Source organism: Megalobrama amblycephala, linkage group LG13 (assembly GCF_018812025.1).
Source record: "Megalobrama amblycephala isolate DHTTF-2021 linkage group LG13, ASM1881202v1, whole genome shotgun sequence".
NCBI lineage: Eukaryota > Metazoa > Chordata > Actinopteri > Cypriniformes > Xenocyprididae > Megalobrama > Megalobrama amblycephala.
The window spans coordinates 28571462-28589828 of record NC_063056.1 but is presented as its reverse complement, the minus strand read 5'-3'; the positions used below and the strand labels follow the sequence as shown (position 1 = coordinate 28589828).

Below are 18367 nucleotides of genomic sequence, written 5' to 3'. Positions count from 1 at the left end.
CACACACACACACACACACATGCGGTGTCCCCCAGAGATCTTTCAGTACCGATCTCCTCTGCCATTTGTGAGACAGACAAAATCGCCGTTCTTAACTTTTGGAGAGGTTCTTATTTTTGCCTTTTTTTTTTAATTCTTGTTTTGTTTATCGCTTAGAAGTTGTGACGCCAGCCATTAGTGCAGTGAAACCCCCTTTCCTTCTTTTCTTTTTCATACCCCTGGATCTTTTTCTTCCTCTGTTTGGATCCTAAACTTTCTTAGTCTGGTACTTTCTTGATTCAGAGAGCTCTCCGTCCCCTCTCTCTCCTCCTGGTCTCCCATCCCTTGTAGTGGTTCCTTTTTTTCTGTCCTTTTCTCTGGCTATGCACCATGTTGTCCTCCCCTACTGTGATACTTCAGCCCTACGGACTCCCTGTTTACCCCCAGACAGCCTCCTGCTACCCCAGCATTGTACAGGTAAACGTGTCCCTTTCTCTCTCTGTTTTTTCCTCTTCCACACTTTCTCTGAAATAGTTTATTTGTTTATTTAAAATATTATTGATCGATTTATTTATTTATTTGAAGCATTTTAAGAACTTTCCTTGTACAGTTTCTGTCACATGTCTGGTAAAATGTTGAATAAATCAACCAATCACTGGGCAGCAAGAGGCTTGTGTATGTACTAAACGGTCATCCACCAATGGGTCTGCAGTGAGGACGTGAAATGCGTTTCTCTCTGTCAGTGAAGGACGCTGCGTTCCTCTGTTATATTTGTCCCTGCGAGGTGGCCTACTGAAAACAGGTTCAGTGTGTTTGTGTGTGGGTATGTGATTATATGTTTGTGTGTGTGTGAGAGAGAGAGAGAGAGAAATTCCAGGACAGCTGATAAACGGTGTGCCTGCTCTTTCTCTCTGTCACACTCGATGTATTTTTAGTCTGTTCTTCTCACTGCAGATTCCCTCAAACACACAGATTAGAGATATAGAAATAGATGTAGTGTCAGATTGCCTCTTGACTTTATCTAAATTGATACACAGTGACAGATTATGTCATCTAAAGCGTAGCATTTAAAACAGAGGAAATTTGTAGTTGATTCTGCTCCCATTCATATATTATTATACATAAATATGAATTAACCTTTTTTTTTGGAGGGGGGGATGGGGGTGTTGAATTGTGCGGTTATTTTAAAGATGCCCTAGAATTAAATATTGAATTTATATTGGCATAGTTGAATAACAAGAGTTCAGTACATGGAAATGACATACAGTGAGTTTCAAACTCCATTGTTTCCTCCTTCTTATATAAATCTCATTTGTTTAAAAGACCTCCGAAGAACAGGCGGAATCTCAACATAACACCGACTGTTACGTAACAGTCGGGGTGTACGCCCCCAATATTTGCATATGCCAGCCCATGATCAAGCCATTGACAAGGGCAAAACGTCTGGATGTGCACAGCTGAATCATCAGACTAGGTAAACAAGCAAGAACAATAGCGAAAAATGGCAGATGGAGCAATAATAACTGACATGATCCATGATTACATGATATTTTTAGTGATATTTGTGAATTGTCTTTCTAAATGTTTCGTTAGCATGTTGCTAATGTACTGTAAATGTGGTTAAAGTTACCATCGTTTATTACTGTATTCACGGAGACAAGAGAGCTGTCGCTATTTTCATTATTAAACACTTGCAGTCTGTATAATGCATAAACACAACTTCATTCTTTATAAATCTCTCCAACAGTGTGTAATGTTAGCTTTAGCCACGCAGCATAGCCTCAAACTCATTCAGAATCAAATGTAATACATCAAAATAAATACCATACTCACATGATCCGATGTATGCAAGCAGCATGCATGATGAACATCTTGTAAAGATCCATTTTGAGGGTTATATTAGCTGTGTAAACTGTGTTTATGCTGTTCAAGGCAAGCGCAAGCTCCGGGGGAGGGGGAGCACGAGATTTAAAGGGGCCGCAACCTATATATCGGTGCATAGTTAATTATGCCCCAAAATAGGCAGTTAAAAAAATGAATTAAAAAAAAATCTATGGGGTATTTTGAGCTGAAACTTCACAGACACATTCAGGGGACACCTTAGACTTATATTACATCTTTTAAAAAGAAGTTCTACGGCACCTTTAATAGGTGTATATATGTTGGTGCAAAATTAGAAAAGCAAACACTTGTACAAATTGTATAATTTGTCCTCTATGTTTGTGTGTGCGTGTGTGCATTTATTAATCGAATAATGAACATGTTTGGAATAATATACAGTCATTATCTTAAAATAAACCCCCAAAAAGACCATGCTGTCAATCTGAGGAGTAATATACCACCCTAAAATGGTTTATTTTGCAATAATGACTTGCACAACCAACATTACATGGCTAATAAACAAGGAAATGTATGTAAAATGCTTATTTGAGTCTAAAGAAAGAGAGTGAAACAAAATATTCTCATTTTTATATTGCTTTGGATCAGTGTTGTTATTGTAAACTAAAACTATAAAAAATGTATTAATTGAAATTAAGCTGAAATAAAATATAAATATTTGATGAAAATCTTAAATAACTTAAATACAATTTTTTTTAGTTTTTTAGTTTTTGTTTTAGTTTTTTAATAGCAAATAACAAAATGACTAAAACTTAAACTAAAATTAAAATAAAAGCTATTTCAAAATAAATACTATAACGGTATATATATATAAGAATAAAATAACACTGCTTTGGATAAAACTGTTTAGCAGTCAATATACAAAGATATCTGACCCCAGAATCCCACAATTGGCCAACCAGAATCAAGTATTCCAAAGAGCCTTGTAATACATGAGTATAGTATACACAAGCAGTTCTTGTCACCAGGGCTGTGTGTGTGTGTGTGTGTGTGTGTGTGTGTGTGTGTGTGTGTGTGTGTGTGTGTGTGTGTTTGAGTGATCCTGCAGCTGTCAGATGAGGCACCTGGCATCCTGCCTCTGATCTTTAACCCCGAACCTGACAGCTGAAGATGTGGTGTGTGTGAGGGGAAAAAAATATCTTATCTGTCACTGTGCTTGAAAATACCTTTTATCTGCGAGATAGAGGCATTATTTAAATACTCTCACAGTAACAAAGAATTAGGATGGCAGCCTGAACAGTTTATGTTCAGATCTTGTGTTTAAACAATTATATTATGTTTATAATTGTTCTCCATATATCCCCTGTACCAGAATATGGTCTGGTATTGTGTATTTAAGTTATTCTGTTGCATTCAAAAGCAAGTGTGTACTCTTTGTACTTTACAGTTTAAAGGTACTCCCAGTCTGTCACGCATTTCTTAATTTTGATCTTTGATTTGGTCTGCGGCCAGCAGCACTGAGTGAAATTTTGAGTCAGCGTGCTGTAGTGTGTAGTGTAGTGTTTCAATTTGCAGTAAATCTTTTACATTTTATAGTTGCTCTTGTGTACGGGTTTTTTTTTTTTTTTGGAAAGTGAGATATGTCATGTTCTTGTAAACAGTGGTTACAAGAAACAATGTAACTATGGTATATAATATCACAATGCTGATAAATAGCTGTGATGAGAAACAGACACTGATGTAACATGATACTTTTGTTTCTGCTGAAGGAATCTAAGTGTGGTTGTGATATTTAATCAGAGCCGTGTCTAACAGTGTCATAGTTTATCAGAAGTCTAAATTTACTCTGCTTTATCTGCTTGGTGATAAAGAGTAAGCACAGAAGGTGTGTGTGTGTGTGTGTGTGTGTGTGTGTGTGTGTGTGTGTGTGTGTGTGCATGCAGTTTTGTGATTTATGAGGACACAAATTTGTATAATGATATAGGTATTACACTGGTATTACGATGTAAACATGAAATATGTGTCCTCATACATAAAATAGCTTTAAAAACATACTAAACAATGTTTTATTAAAATGTAAAAATGCAGAATGTTTTCTGTGATGGGTAGGTTTAGGAGTAGGGCTAGTGTAGGGGGATAGAATGTACAGTTTGTACAGTATAAAAACCATTATGCCTATTGAATGTCCTCAATAAGATAGCAAAACAAACCTGTGTGTGTGTGCGTGTGTGTGTGTGTGTGTGTGTGTTGAAGTGCTTCACTGTCAATATAATTAGAATTTTTTGCATAAAATGTGTTATAGTTTATACTTGAGTGAATTTAATATCTTAAGTTTCCACTATTCATACATTTTTTTGTTACCTGTTTGAGCGAACAGTTATTTTAGTGTGTTTGAATGATCTGTTTCATACACACTGTACACGCTTCAATAGTCAGAAATCTGGTTGGTCGGGTTTGAATAAATCAAGGTCATTGTATTCCATTGAACATGATTAGGATCACTGAGTTTTACACAGCAGAATCATTGAGGTGTTTGTATGTAAGAATCAACTTTTATCCAAACAGACGTGTGTCTGTTGAGTGTCTACAGGGTAGGAGGGGGAAATGGGTTGATGATTGACATGAACAAATGAACACAGCTGGTGTAAAGGCCCCCCCTTGAGACTGGTTTGGTGCTCTGTGATTGGTGGGTGCGCGGGACTTATGGTGGGGTGGGCGGGTGAAAGCTTTGCATTAAAGCATGCGTCAGTTGTTGGTGAGTATTGGGCCGCCTGTGGAATGCACTGAAGGGGTGAGATGCATCATTTATACTCCTCTTTTCATATATTGTGTCTTTGTCAAGTCTTCTATGTGATGTCCGAGTTGGTTTAGCTGTGTTGTTTAGTATTCCTGATCTGTTATGTGCGGTATGCATTTCTGCAAACAAACTGTAACAGTATGTTGCCTTCTTCATTCTAGTAGGTAAATTCAGGTCAGTTTTAATTGACAAAAAATGTTTGATTGAGTAAAATTACAGTGGTATGGATTTGTAAATAAGAGTACTACTTAAGAGGCCTACTTAAATCAAAATATGAATATATATCAGCATTTAAGTACAGACAGATCTAGTTTCTCTAATTACGCCTTATTCTTGAACAGTTTATGAACAATTTGAACAGTTTACAGAACTAATGTTTCTGTTAGTAAACAGCATCTCCATCTCATTATAGGGTGCTGCCGCCCAAGAGGCGGGGCCAGGCAATGGTGACCCTTCACTTCCTCAGGTCTATGCCCCACCCCCTTCATATCCTCCACCTGGACAAGCCCCACCCACACCTGCTGCCCGGCTGCCACCCCTCGATTTCACTGCTGCTCATCCAAACTCTGAATACGCAGATCATCATCAATTAAGAGTCTATCAGGGCTCTCAACACGACGGGACGGAGTCTATACCTGCCAATAACACGGTAAGATTGATAACCTGATCAATAAATGACTGGATAAAGAGAAGAATGTGATCTTAAACATCAGTTAACACAGGGAAGAATCTACAGTAGAGAAATAACTTGAGTAAAAGTGAAAATGCGTTTGATATTATATGCAAAAATTTCAATATTAAACAAACACCCCCCCCCCCAAAAAAAGCGAATATATAAACATTTATTTAAATAATTTACTTACAGCCGAGCAGTGCCCGTATGAATATAAAAAATTATGACATTACACTGTGCAACACTGTGTACAAACAGTAAAATCAGCACATATTCAGATGTATTTGCGTCAGAGAAGGTATGTTAGGAATATGTATGTGCTGCAGATATATAATCTCATGCTGTGGTCCTCTGGGATCTCCTGCCTGAGCTAAAAATATCTCTATGTCCTTTACACATCCTTCCTTTGCCTTGTCCATGTATGGCAATTCAGCTGGCTCAGGGCACTGTATAGAGGAGTATTTAAGCTTATTATGGAAGAAAAACGGATTTAAACTTCCCTCTTCTTACTTTCTTTTCTGCTCTCAAATTCTCTTTTTATAGAATGTTTGAACTTTGACATTTTAATTTTAAATGTTTATATACAAACATGCTTTAATAAGCAGAAATTCAGAGATGTGTTTGAATTTTATGTTTCAGGGTGCCAATTCATTCTCTACATTTACTCTTAAACTAAATTACACTCATGTGTTCTCCAGTTATTATTATACTGTAGGCGTTTTCAAAATGGGGGTCCAGGGTCCCCCAAGGGCCCACAGGGGTGTGCTGTTGTCAGCAGAAAATTAGAGAGGAAAACCTAAAAATATTTTAGGTTAGTTTTTAAGTTAACCTAAGATATATATTCATTTATGTATTATATTTGTATATGTATCATTTGATATTATTACTGTTTCATTTGCTTTCTATAGCCTGGTTGAAATCATGAGATTAATACCTTTATTAAATTGTAATTTAGTGTATAATTTTAGTTAAGTTGATTTTAGTCTAGTTTTTTAACAGTAAGAAATAATAATAGTAACAATAAAGATATATTTACACTGCCAACTCGGGCTGTCAAACGATTAATCGCGATTAAACGCATACAAAATAAAAGTTTGAGTTTGCCTAATATATGTGGGTGTACTGTGTGTAATTATTATGTATATATATATATAAATACAAACTCATTCATGTATATATTTGAGAAAGATTTACAAGTATATGTATTCATTTATATTTTTATATAATTTATATTATATATAAATACAAATATTTTGTACATAACATATTTCTCTTAAATATATACATTAATTTGTGTGTATTTATATATACATATTAATTACACACAGTACACCCACATATATTATGCAAACTCAAACTTTTATTAATCGTTTGACAGCCCTACTGCCAACTTATCACAAAGTAAATATTCTCCATGATAATATTTTAATAATGTGTTTTGACTTCAGTACAAAGACAATATAATTTTGTACATGTTGTAAGATATAATATGATGCTTAATATTTGAAGTACATGAAAATATATAGCTGTTAACGATATTTCCGCATGAGCATAATCATATTTTGGGGTCCATGGAATCAAAAAGTTTGAAAACCCCTGAAATAAGTACACATACATGTCTAGTGAATCAACCTGAGATACTTTAATTTAGTTGAATAACTCAAATAAATTATTATTTCTATGACTTTTTGACTTTTTTTTTGTTTTGTTTTTCAGTGTGATCAATGCAATGAAATGTGTTTACTAATGTAAATATTGTCCTTAAAGGACAATCTGTAATTGCTGAAATATTGCCATATCTTTAAGTTCTTTAATGTGTCACCACGGACGTGTTTGATTGTTATTGTTGTGTTTTTTTAGAATGTATTTTGGGCCATTACTAATTGCTCATCGGGTACAGTAATTTCATTTTAAGTTACAACAAAGGAACTGTGGGAAGGACTGAGAATAATATTTTCACTATGAAAGTGTTTTTTTTTTTTCACTGAAAAAGTTCATGAGTTCTTTCTTTCTCTGTCACACCATCTTCTGTCCACATTGCTTATATCACTAGAGAGCGCCAGATATTGGGACTATGAGACGCCGCCGTGGAGGGAGGGGTCAAGGGGGGGAATCAGACGGGATGACCCCTCCCCCCTCAACTATGTTTCCCAGGTCCAGTCAGAAAAGCACTCTGCATCGTGACGTGATATCATCACATACCTTCCCATCACACCTTCCCTCAATCTGTCACTTCTCCCAAAATCCCTCCCTGGCCTGTGTGTCTGGATGAATGTAATGATGATGATGATTCAGCAGTATTTTTTGTGTGACTGTCTGCTGTCGTAGTCATAGAAATCAGCCCGGCCAGCTCAGAGTTAACCATAACCATGATCTGTTTGCGTGTGTGGATGTGTGTGTGTGTGTGTGTGTGTGTGTGTCTGTGCGTAAATCTCCCCTACCTCCTTTTTCCTTATTAATACACTGTTCTGTCTTGGTTCCAAAAATGGCACATTGTTGCAGTTTTGCAATCAAACTATAAAGTTATATGCTGAAATGCGTAAGCTGCTTGAATTCCCCTGTTTAGAGCTTCTGTCTTTACTTTCTGTTTTGGGGTTCACTCGGTTCTAGACCCTTCCTTACCTTCTTGCCCTATTAGGATCATCAACACCCATCATTTCTATTATTGTGCTCTTTTTTATTGTGCTGATTCTGTATATTGTACAATGAGGGAACACTAAGGAGGGATGGTCATTACAGTGGAATTTATTTATAGTAATGGAATTATTTAGGAATGATGCAACTCCTAGTGAGATACATATATAATTTATATATACCACAATGTCTATTGTACTGTTTTTAAAGAAAATTAAGCATGTTTCAGTGTTAAATGTGTAAAATTAAATTAATACAATTTAAATAAATTGAAGCATCTCAACATGGTACAGTATAAGGAGGAAGATGTAAAAAAAAAAAATATTGATTTTGAGAAGTATACAGTCTGAATCAGTCCTCTAGAGGAGGGACCTCTGGGATGATGGTTAGATAGTCCCTAAAAAACCTAAAATAATAAAAAATGAAAACTTTTATGCTGAATCAAAGGAAGGGAACATGATGAACCGAATGCACCCCCCTTTTTTTCTGCCCAGATTAGAGCTGTTTTGTTGCCCTTTACCCTTATATGTCAGTACTGCAGATCTGTAATGGATGAGTTAAAGCAGAGGTAATTTTGCCTTTCTGCTTCAACTTTTTCCATCATTTTAAAATAGAATTGGAATTGGCTATCTGTCTGTCCTTCTTGTTCTAATGACCATTCTTATCATTTGCATAACATTTTTTTCCCTACTGCTTTGAGATTCACTTCACATGATTCGTTGTGCCCTCACATTTCCTATTTTTTTCTTTTACCTAATTTTTTTTTTTTTTTTTTTTCACCATTTTCCCTTCCTCTTTACTTTGTCACGCTACGCTCGCCTACTCTTTTTCTTCTAGCTATTGGCTCTTTCTGTTTTTGAACATTTTTAATACACTTTTTTGACTTCTTAATCCATTGTTTAATGGTAACAGTTTTGTGCCGTTTGGTGAGGTAGGCTGTGCAGATACGAAATGGCATCGTGATGCATTGTGGGATAGTGGATGTGTTGGGTTTGAAGCACAAACACTCCTATGTATTGATCTGCATGGGGGCATTTTATTCATAGTCATAGTCATAGTCATAGTCATAGTCAATCAGTGCAATAGGAAATGCTGTGTAACCATGCATTACATATGACAATATTTCAGTTGCAGCGCTCAGAAAGTTACACGTTGTTACGAATGCTAGTAATCTTTAAAGCTGGTATTGACTTCACTGAAGTTAAAATATGATTGTGCTCTCTTTTCAATGCAAATTGTGGTTTTAATGTCTAACAGGCATGTACTTAGACAGCTCACTAAAATGGGAACTTGTTCACATTTCCTCACTTTTGCTTGAGAGGAATCACTGGATGAGGAATGCTCCTTTACGTTTTGTTGTGGTCACTTTATAAAACCAGTATTCTCCCAATAAATTTTAGATTGCAGTAAGTTTGATAAGAGATCTTACCATAGATAAGCACTAAAGGCTTGTTGTCATGAAATGCACACTAATATTTCTTTTATCATTTTCTATTTTCTCTTTAACTTCCTCCTCGCTCTTTCTACATCTGTTGCCTCCTTCTGCTCCAACATTTTCTCCTCTCTCTATCTTTCATTCCTGTCTCCCTCATAGGATGATTCATTGGCTCCTGTGACATCTGACCCACAGTCTCTTACTGTGGCATCTGGAAGTGGAACAGGAAGTGGAAGTGAGGAGGAAGGAGCTGGGAAGGCCCAACCCAAAAGGCTCCATGTTTCCAATATCCCTTTTAGGTTTCGAGACCCAGATCTGAGGCAGATGTTTGGGGTAAGAGCATTTGCGTTTGTCCCAAATGTAATGCATTACTCAGTTGGCTATTTTGGCATTTAAAGGGATCACCCAACAATGAACATTCGGTCATCATTTACTCAGCCTCATGTCATTCCAAATCTGTATGACTTTTTTCTGCAGAACACAAAAGAAGATATTTTGAGAAAAGTTTCAACTTTTTGTATGTACAATTAAAGTCAAAGAGGTTCAAAACAACATTCGAACCATGAGACTTTCATTGTATGGACAGATATTGGACAGAAATTTTCAAAGTATCTTTTGCGTTTAACAGAAGAAAAAGTCATACAGGTTTGGAACAACATGAGATGACCGAACGCTCATATTTAGGTGAACTATCCCTTCAGCTAAACCCATTCTAATATACATAACTGTTTAGTCAATATATGTTTGTTATCTCTCAGCAATTTGGCAAGATTCTAGATGTGGAGATCATCTTTAATGAGAGAGGGTCAAAGGTCAGTAGGTTTTACAGTTGTGTTGAGTTACTCACTTCTGTATTTGAGTTTCATCTGTAATTAGATGTCAATACTTTCTTTAGGGTTTTGGATTTGTGACATTCGAGAGTGCAGTGGAAGCAGATAGAGCGAGAGAGAAGCTCAACGGAACAATCGTCGAGGGAAGGAAGATTGAGGTATGAAAATAAGTTACTGTGTAAGGGAGAAGAGACAACTAAACAACTAAATGACTCTGATCCTCAGGTGAACAACGCCACAGCGAGGGTGGTAACAAAAAAGCCCCAGACGCCATTAGTGAATGGTGAGCTTCCTTCATAATTTTCTGTCCAAAATGTTACACTTTAAAGGGTTAGTTCACACAAAAATGAAAATTCTGTCATTAGTTACTCACCCTCGAGTCGTTCTACATCCGTGAGACCTTCGTTCATCTTCGGAACACAAATTAAGATATTTTTTTATAAAATCTGATGGCTCAGTGAGGCCTGCATAGCCAGCAAGACAATTAATACTTTCAGATGCCCAGAAAGGTACATATTTAAAACAGTTCATGTGACGACATTGGTTCAACCTTAATATTATAAAGCGACGAGAATACTTTTTGTGTGCCAAAAAAAAAATAAAAAATTAAAGACTTTTCAACAATATCTAGTGATGGGCGATTTCAAAACACTGCTTCGAAGCTTTATGAATCTTTTGTTTCGAATCAGTGGTTTAGAATCGGATCACGTATCAAACTCTCAAAGTCACGTGAACTATTTAAATTTAGAAACACACATGACGTAACAAAGCCTCGTTTACTAAAATCATGTGACTTTGGCGCTCCAAATCACTGATTCGAAACAAAAGATTCATAAAGCTTCGAAGCAGTGTTTTGAAATCGCCCATCACTAGATATTGTAAAGCTGTTATTTTGTTTTTTGGTGCACAAAAAGTATTCTCTAGAAAGACATGAGGGTGAGTAATGACAGAATTTTCATTTTTGGGTGAACTAACCCTTTAAACTTTTAACTCCTTGTCACTAGTATGAATATAAAGTGTTGGTAGAATTGAGCTCTCATTTATATCTATTCCTGTAGCTGCTGGGTGGAAAATCAATCAAGTAATGGGGGCCATGTATGCCCCTGAACTTTACACAGGTATGGGGATTTGTTTTATTTTTTATTTTTTTTGAGTTAACAAATATAGGCCTAATAGTTACCAGAAATTGCCTGTCCTACATTGACTTTAGAACATGTGATTTGTTGTTTTGCCCTCTAATTTTCACTTTTTGGGTTTAACAGTCGCCAGCTTCCCTTATCCTGTTCCCACAACGACTTTAGCCTACAGAGGCTCTGGCCTCCGTGGACGTGGTCGGGCAGTCTACAATACAATCCGCTCAGCTGCAGCCGCCGCCACACCAGCTGCAGTACCAGCCTATCCAGGGTCAGTTACTTTCTCATTGGGCATGTTATGACTACAAGACATTTAGTTAGTATTTACACTATGGCATTATGTAATGTGCCTACTTTCTATCTCCTGCAGAGTGGTGTATCAAGACGGACTGTATGGTGCTGAGGTCTATGTACGTTATCAGTCAAATTTTACTTGTTTAGCGGCACATTTCAATGAGGGCTTGACATTAACTTTTTTGCTCACCAGCCACTGTTGCTAGTGGTTTTCCAAAGTTACTAGCCACTCAGAATTTTCACTGGCCACAATTTTGCTGTTGGGAAATTACATTTTATATGATTAAAGTTGACTTTAATGTGCTAAAATTACTTGATTTTGAGTCATTTTACTTGATTAGCTAGATTTAAAACCCTTTCAAACTTTCAAATGCAGACTGACCACCAAAATCAAGACAAGGACTACTTGGTATATCAGCTGGTATGTACGGTTGGTGGGTAATATGACCATAATATTATTTTTGTTAGGCTATATAAAAAGAACAAAGAAGCAAATTAGCAAATTACAAATAAAATAGTAAATTAAATAGCCTAAACTCTTTTTTTTTCAGATGCAATAAGTTTATTTAACAATTATTTAACATCTTTTGTTGTTTGATTAACATTAATGACAGACAGGTATTAAATTGGGCTGCTGAATGCATGTAATATACTGACATATATCCAATTTTTACCAACCTGTTTACGTCCACTTAAGCCATAACCGACTGTATTCACGCGAGATACTCCACACGATGGACATTTTGACATCTGTGTGTGCGTGTATTTGACGCAAGTAGATCCGACAAAGAGCTTTTGTTGTGTGTCATTCGACGTGATCCCACCTTCACTGCAAGTTAATCAATTAGGAATTGTGATCGGACTGTAATTTTGTGCTACGACGAGCTTGGCTACCTTTGATTAGGCTGTAGGCTGAAATTTTATTCAACCCGCCAAAGTGGCTAGTGGGAGTGGCTGTCTTACCCGCCACAGCTGAAATCTACTCTTACTTGGCGGGTCGGCGGTCGTTAATGTCAAGCCCTGTATAGTCAAATCTAGCCTAAACCATACCACCTTGACTACAAGTTCTTGCTCATAACAAAAGTCACAAGATGAGTTACACTAAAAGTAGTAGTGAATGTGGTAATGGGCTGGTAAAGAAACAGAGAACATGATTAATGGTGCACTGCCGAAATAACGGCAGTTTCTATGTCCACTGGATGATTCATCCAAGTTTATTGACTTTTTAAGTGAAGTTATATTATTTTTATATAATTTAAGGCTAAGTCCTAACACAAACAACCTTAAACCTACCTGGATATTTTAAGTTGAATTTCAAATTCAAAATGAAATTTAAGAGGAGGACACAGCATTTTCTGATGCACTGAAGGTTTTGCTGGTAACCTAGGGTGCTCCATGAGGACTGTCCCTCTAGCAAACATATTTTGCAATTCAAATAGTTTTCTGAATGAATAACAATGTAATACAGTACTTCAAACTTTCTGTCTTTAGGGAGGATATCCAGCTACATATCGAGTGGCCCAGTCGGCCTCAGCAGCTGCAACAGCCACATACAGTGATGGGTAAGAACCCTTTCATCCATCCATTCATCCATCCATCCATCCATCTTTGTATTTATGTATGTATTTATTTATTTTAAGATATGGAAGAGTCTATGCCACAACAACAGACCCCTACCATCACTCAGTAGGACCCACCACCACTTATGGAGTTGGAACAATGGTAAGTTACAATGTGAAAAATTGCACACGACGAGTACAGTCAGTTGTAATTAAACCCACTTCCTCACACAGAATGTCTGATTTATTCTGTTTGTTTACAGGCAAGTTTGTACCGTGGAGGCTATAACCGCTTTACTCCGTACTGAACGAAAACAACATTTTGACTCACTTCTGCTTATGCTGGCTGGGAAATGAGACTGTCACTTCCTTTCCTCTGTCTTCTGAGGAACTGCTTGACCTTCTGATTGTAAATACTGCCTATATTTATTGAGGGAAAAAAGGTGAATCCAGCCTGATAATATAATTATTTATATATAAGGACTTTTATTTAATTCCTAATTTAAGAAAAGGTCCCACCCAAAAAGAAAAGAACTTTCATATTCTGCACAGTGTCTAGCTTCTTATGGTGGTGTTGTTATCTACAGTACATATACTGATACTATCTTAATAGTGCCATGATATGGAAGTCATCATATGCTTATAGAGCCTCACAGCTAGATGACAGGCCTCACAAAGTGGCCCAACACTGTCATTTGCTATTACCACCTCTGGATCTGTTGCATTGCTGAATGCTGATTATATACAATAGACAAAGTCTAATACCTCTAGTGGAACTTTCCCCAGAGAGAAATACAAAACTCTGAACTTGTCTAGTATGTAGAGGACTGTGTGTGTGTGTGTGTGTGTGTTTGTTGGAGTGTCTTTGGAGTGTTCGAGTGTGTGTCATTTTTCTGCTGTCACAAGCATTACTGTGAGATACAGCAATGGCACTGGGGTGGGTGATATTTTTCTCACAATGTAATCTACCTCTGAGCTAAACATCTCTTTATTCTAAACTAAAACAAACATTTCATTTGTTTTCAAAAATCTATCTATCTATCTATCTATCTATCTATCTATCTATCTATCTATCACAAAAAAGAGGTGCTTTCCTCTCTGAATTTGTCCTGTCATTTCCTGCTGTCATGCTGTTCAGCTGTATCTTGTCCATCCACCTTCATTTCTTTTTTCTCTGTCAGTTTTTTTTTGTTGCTATTGTTCAAATCCTGTTTTTGCTTCAGCAATATAACTTTTGTATTCTTATTCTGTCTATTCTTTTCTTTTACCACTTTCAACTTCTTTTTTAATACTTTAACCTGTTGTGTGCTTTACTTCCCTTGACTCTGCTTTTAACGTTCCTCTTTCTTAAAGGCATCTTTCTATGTAGATGTTTTTTCTCTAGGGAACTGTTCTGTGCCTTCCTTTCTTTCTTTCTTTCTTTCTTTCTTTCTTTCTTTCTTTCTTTCTTTCTTTCTTTCTTTCTTTCTTTCACTACTAAATGTTAGTGCATCTAGAATTTCCTTTTCACTGTGATAGTAATTTCTGCCCCACCCCACACCAGTCATGCTATCTGATTTATTCTTGTTTCCTTTGTCTGTTTTTCTATCTCTGTTTCATTCCTTCTCTGGACTGATTTCATTGTTGTGCAAGTGCTTTCTGTGAACTATCTTTTATTCTGAATTTGTAACTCTTCTTTTACTTTGACTCTTTCGCTATGCCTATAAAGCTAATTAATTATTAATTCTCATAGCTGATTTCCTACTAATTTTGCCCTTTGGCCTTTTCTCATGTCTTCTTTCTTTTCACCTCTCTTTTCTTCTTTTTCCTCACACTTTTTTTCTGTCCTGTGTTCTTTCTTTACTTCTGCATTTAACATGTCTGTCATGCTTTAGATTTCATTGCATTTCTCCTAGTGTTTTTGTAGAGTTTATTTTCTTTAGTTTCCTTCTTTCTTTCTTTCTTTCTTTCTTTCTTTCTTTCTTTCTTTCTTTCTTTCTTTCTTTCTTTCTTTCAGCTTGATTATTCTTTTATCTTATCTGTTATAGGACCCTATGATGTCATTGCTGTATCCTTTTTTTTTTCCAGCTCACTAAAGTGTAAGCTACTCTGTGGCTGAATTGTACATTAAAAGAGTTTACTGATGTTTAAAATTTGTGTCTGATCATTGAGTAGAATAGTTGTTGTTGTATTATGCTAATTTTGAAACATAACAGCAAATTATATTTCTGAGAAGGTGAAATCTGGAAAGGTTTGAAATGGTATTTCAAATTTATAATGCCAGACTTATCTTATAACGCAAACCTAGAGACATTTTCACACACCTTCTCAGTTTTTAATTGTATTCCCCTTCATTTTTAATGTTTTTACTATGTAGCGGGTCACATGGTCACACCACAGGATCAACCCTGACAAACAATGCTAGTTCCTTTTTAGGTGTTTACTGCAAGCATAAAATGGGACAGGGTTACAACAATCATCTCTGTTCTTTGCTTCACAATCTGTCCTCACTGTGCTTCCCTTTGACTTGAAGGGTGCAGTGTAATGTGAGACACTGACTAACCTTCTACCCACAACATTAAAGTAAACATGATTAGTGCTGAATTCAAGCAGGGCTTTCTGGAAATTATGTCATAAATAGACATGCAAATCGTCAAATAGGAAGTACATCTTGTTAGGTCCACTCAAAGGTCAGTCACATTGGGTTTAACCAAAATGTCAAGGATATAAATTGATTATAAATAAAACAATGTTCTAAATTATCAAATTGTATTTTTGATTTTTCTACATTTCTAAATGTTGCAACAATATTGTTAAAATCAGTTAAGGATTTTTCTCTTTGAAGCAATCTTTGTCATCACACTTCAGAAAACACTGTTTTAAAAGTGAGACAGCATGATTTGACTCATGTAAGAGTCAAATCTATGTCATTCAATTGAGAAAATGTCACAGACATGCCAGGCTCCACCGTCAACCAATCACAGTGCACCCAGTTACCAGAGTACTGATCACCGGCACCTGCACCTCATCAGCACCTCATCACCCACAGTATAAAGAACACTCACACACCACTCCAGTGTCTGGTCTTGTTTGCATCTAGACTTACCTGTATGCTTACCTTAAGGACTCCAAGCGATCTGCTTACTTGTCTCCAGCATCTCCTGTTCTCTCCATGTGAGTCCCTGTCAGTGTGTGAGTGTTCTCCGTCTCCAACGTCAAGTTCCTCCAGCGTCAGTCAAGTTCTCCACTTCTGCAACCACAAAAGGACAGTATCACTAATCTACACTCCCTTCATCATCACTGCTTTTACTCACCTGCACTGCTGTTTTGCTCTACTGGTATCAATAAACAACCCTGTGTGTGAATTCCTGTCTCTGACCCTTCTGTGTTGTAACAGAAAATGTCTGTTAAAAAATTGAGAAAAGAAATTTAAATGCCATATGTGTACTTTTGTTAATTTTGGGCTTAAAATCGAGCAAGATTATTTGTTTTAAAATCAGGATTCAAAACCTAGAGACTAGAGGACAATTGGATCCTGGAGCATGATGAATCCTTGACTGGCAAGGACTTGTTTCTGTGTTTTTACCATTACTGTTTCTATATTTTTACCATATGAGTATATACGTTTAATAAGTTTTAAAGACATTTCATGTTCCATTCCATAATTTCTTAAGTTATTAACTCTTATTTTATCTCTCTCATTTTACATTTTTGACAGCCCCTATTGTATCCATTAGTTTTCCGTACTATTATTTTTCTTCCCGAATGGGAGTCTATGGCAGCCCTATGAACAGAATACGAGATATGAAATTTGGCACAATTGTATAGATAGTAATGAATAGTGATTTGACCAATTTTGACCCAAAATTAGGTTCAAAATGAAAAAATAGGTTCAATGGCTGTATCTTGACCAAACTTTGAGCAATTGAAACAAAAATTGGTATGCTTCATCAAATCCATAACTGTGGGTCCATGTGAAATTTGGGAACAGCTCCACTGGTAGGTTATGAGATCTGAAAAATGGCCCTTTTTGCTCATAACTTTTGAACCGTCTGTCAGAAAATCACGATCACGACCAGGATCGGTTGAACCGTCGGTCCGCCATTTTGAATTGTCATAAATTAAAGCTAAAGCTATATTTATTATTATTGTTGCTGCCAGAAATCTGATATATTTGTAATAAATTCTTTTAGTAGAAACTCTCGCAGTTCAAAAAGCTTACGCTATGCCCTACGCCTTCCCTATTCAACTTACGGAAAAAGCTTAACTGACGCAACACCAGTTTACACTTTCTTCGTAAGTTGAATACAGAAGGCGGTCTGGAGGAAGCTAGATATTTTACTTTATAACTTGTTAAATATGGATTTTTTTTTACACAAACGCATTGTTTCACATCAGAAGGAATTTTATTGTATAAAATATGATACTCAACAAAAAACACAAACATTAAATTAAAAAAAAAAAACATTAACATCAAAAATAGTCATGTTTTTAAAATAAATCGGGAAATTGTATTATTTGTGTCCTAATAAGATAGGAAAATAGCAATTCTGATGGCCCTTTATGGTCTTGCCATTTTTAGGGTTAATTAACCCTATAAATCAATTAAACAATTTAAATATATTACACTATGGTATCAAACTAATAGTCAAATGTTCAGAAAAATATCCCTTTTATAGCATTACGCTCTGTTTTTGGAATTAGCACTATAACTTTTATAATAATGTTAGAAATGAAAGCTCTAGCATAAGTTCTGCTGGGAAGACTCTAATGTTAGACGTCAGTTAGATCTAACCAATCATTATCTAACACTTGGAGTATAAAAGGTCGGTACTTACACATGTCTGAGTTCGCAGGTGCTGACGCCAACCTCCACCTTCACCCTCCCCCCTCCCCACCACCGCCAGGACGGTCCCTGCCCATACCTCCCAGGGGTCGCTACGCCCCTGCCTTTTATCTCCAGGCAGGAAATGCCGAGTCCATAAACCTCGGATGTGTGCTACGAATGGGGCCTACGCCAAAGAACTTTATCTCATAATATTACTTTGCTGATTGTTAATAAATAACATTGTTATGTTATCTTGCCTCCCGAGTCTTTCTGGTAGAACTTAAAATGTATGCAATAATGTAAATCCATTAAACTACAATATATACAATATTGAACAAATTTAAATCCATTAAAGTACAACACCTATTGACCAAAATCGTATCAAAC

The 18367-nt window shown here is 36.3% G+C and overlaps 1 protein-coding gene across 2 annotated transcripts; it reads left to right on the top strand.

The window, feature by feature from the left end:
• Positions 1-46: 46 nt before the first annotated feature.
• rbfox1l (RNA binding fox-1 homolog 1, like) lies at positions 47-15305 on the top strand. Of its 2 annotated transcripts, XM_048153617.1 has the most exons (13): positions 47-456; positions 5028-5264; positions 9517-9690; positions 10116-10169; positions 10253-10345; positions 10413-10470; positions 11246-11305; positions 11450-11591; positions 11691-11730; positions 11991-12035; positions 13106-13176; positions 13255-13336; positions 13437-15305. In XM_048153617.1, exons 1-13 carry the CDS (start codon positions 370-372, stop codon positions 13479-13481), a joined length of 1188 nt encoding a protein of 395 aa, XP_048009574.1. In that variant the 5' UTR covers positions 47-369; the 3' UTR covers positions 13482-15305. The 2 variants fall into 2 exon arrangements, with proteins under 2 accessions (XP_048009574.1, XP_048009575.1); XM_048153618.1 differs by lacking the exon at positions 11991-12035 and having other exon boundaries at positions 48-456.
• The last annotated feature ends 3062 nt before the right edge of the window (positions 15306-18367 follow it).

Coding starts and splice junctions, on each gene's coding strand:
- rbfox1l (XM_048153617.1), top strand. CDS start 370: ATGTTGTCCTCCCCTACTGTGATACTTCAGCCCTACGGACTCCCTGTT. Junction 10,170..10,252: donor TTAATGAGAGAGGGTCAAAG/GTCAGTAGGTTT, acceptor TACTTTCTTTAG/GGTTTTGGATTTGTGACATT. Junction 11,731..11,990: donor TGTATGGTGCTGAGGTCTAT/GTACGTTATCAG, acceptor TTTCAAATGCAG/ACTGACCACCAAAATCAAGA.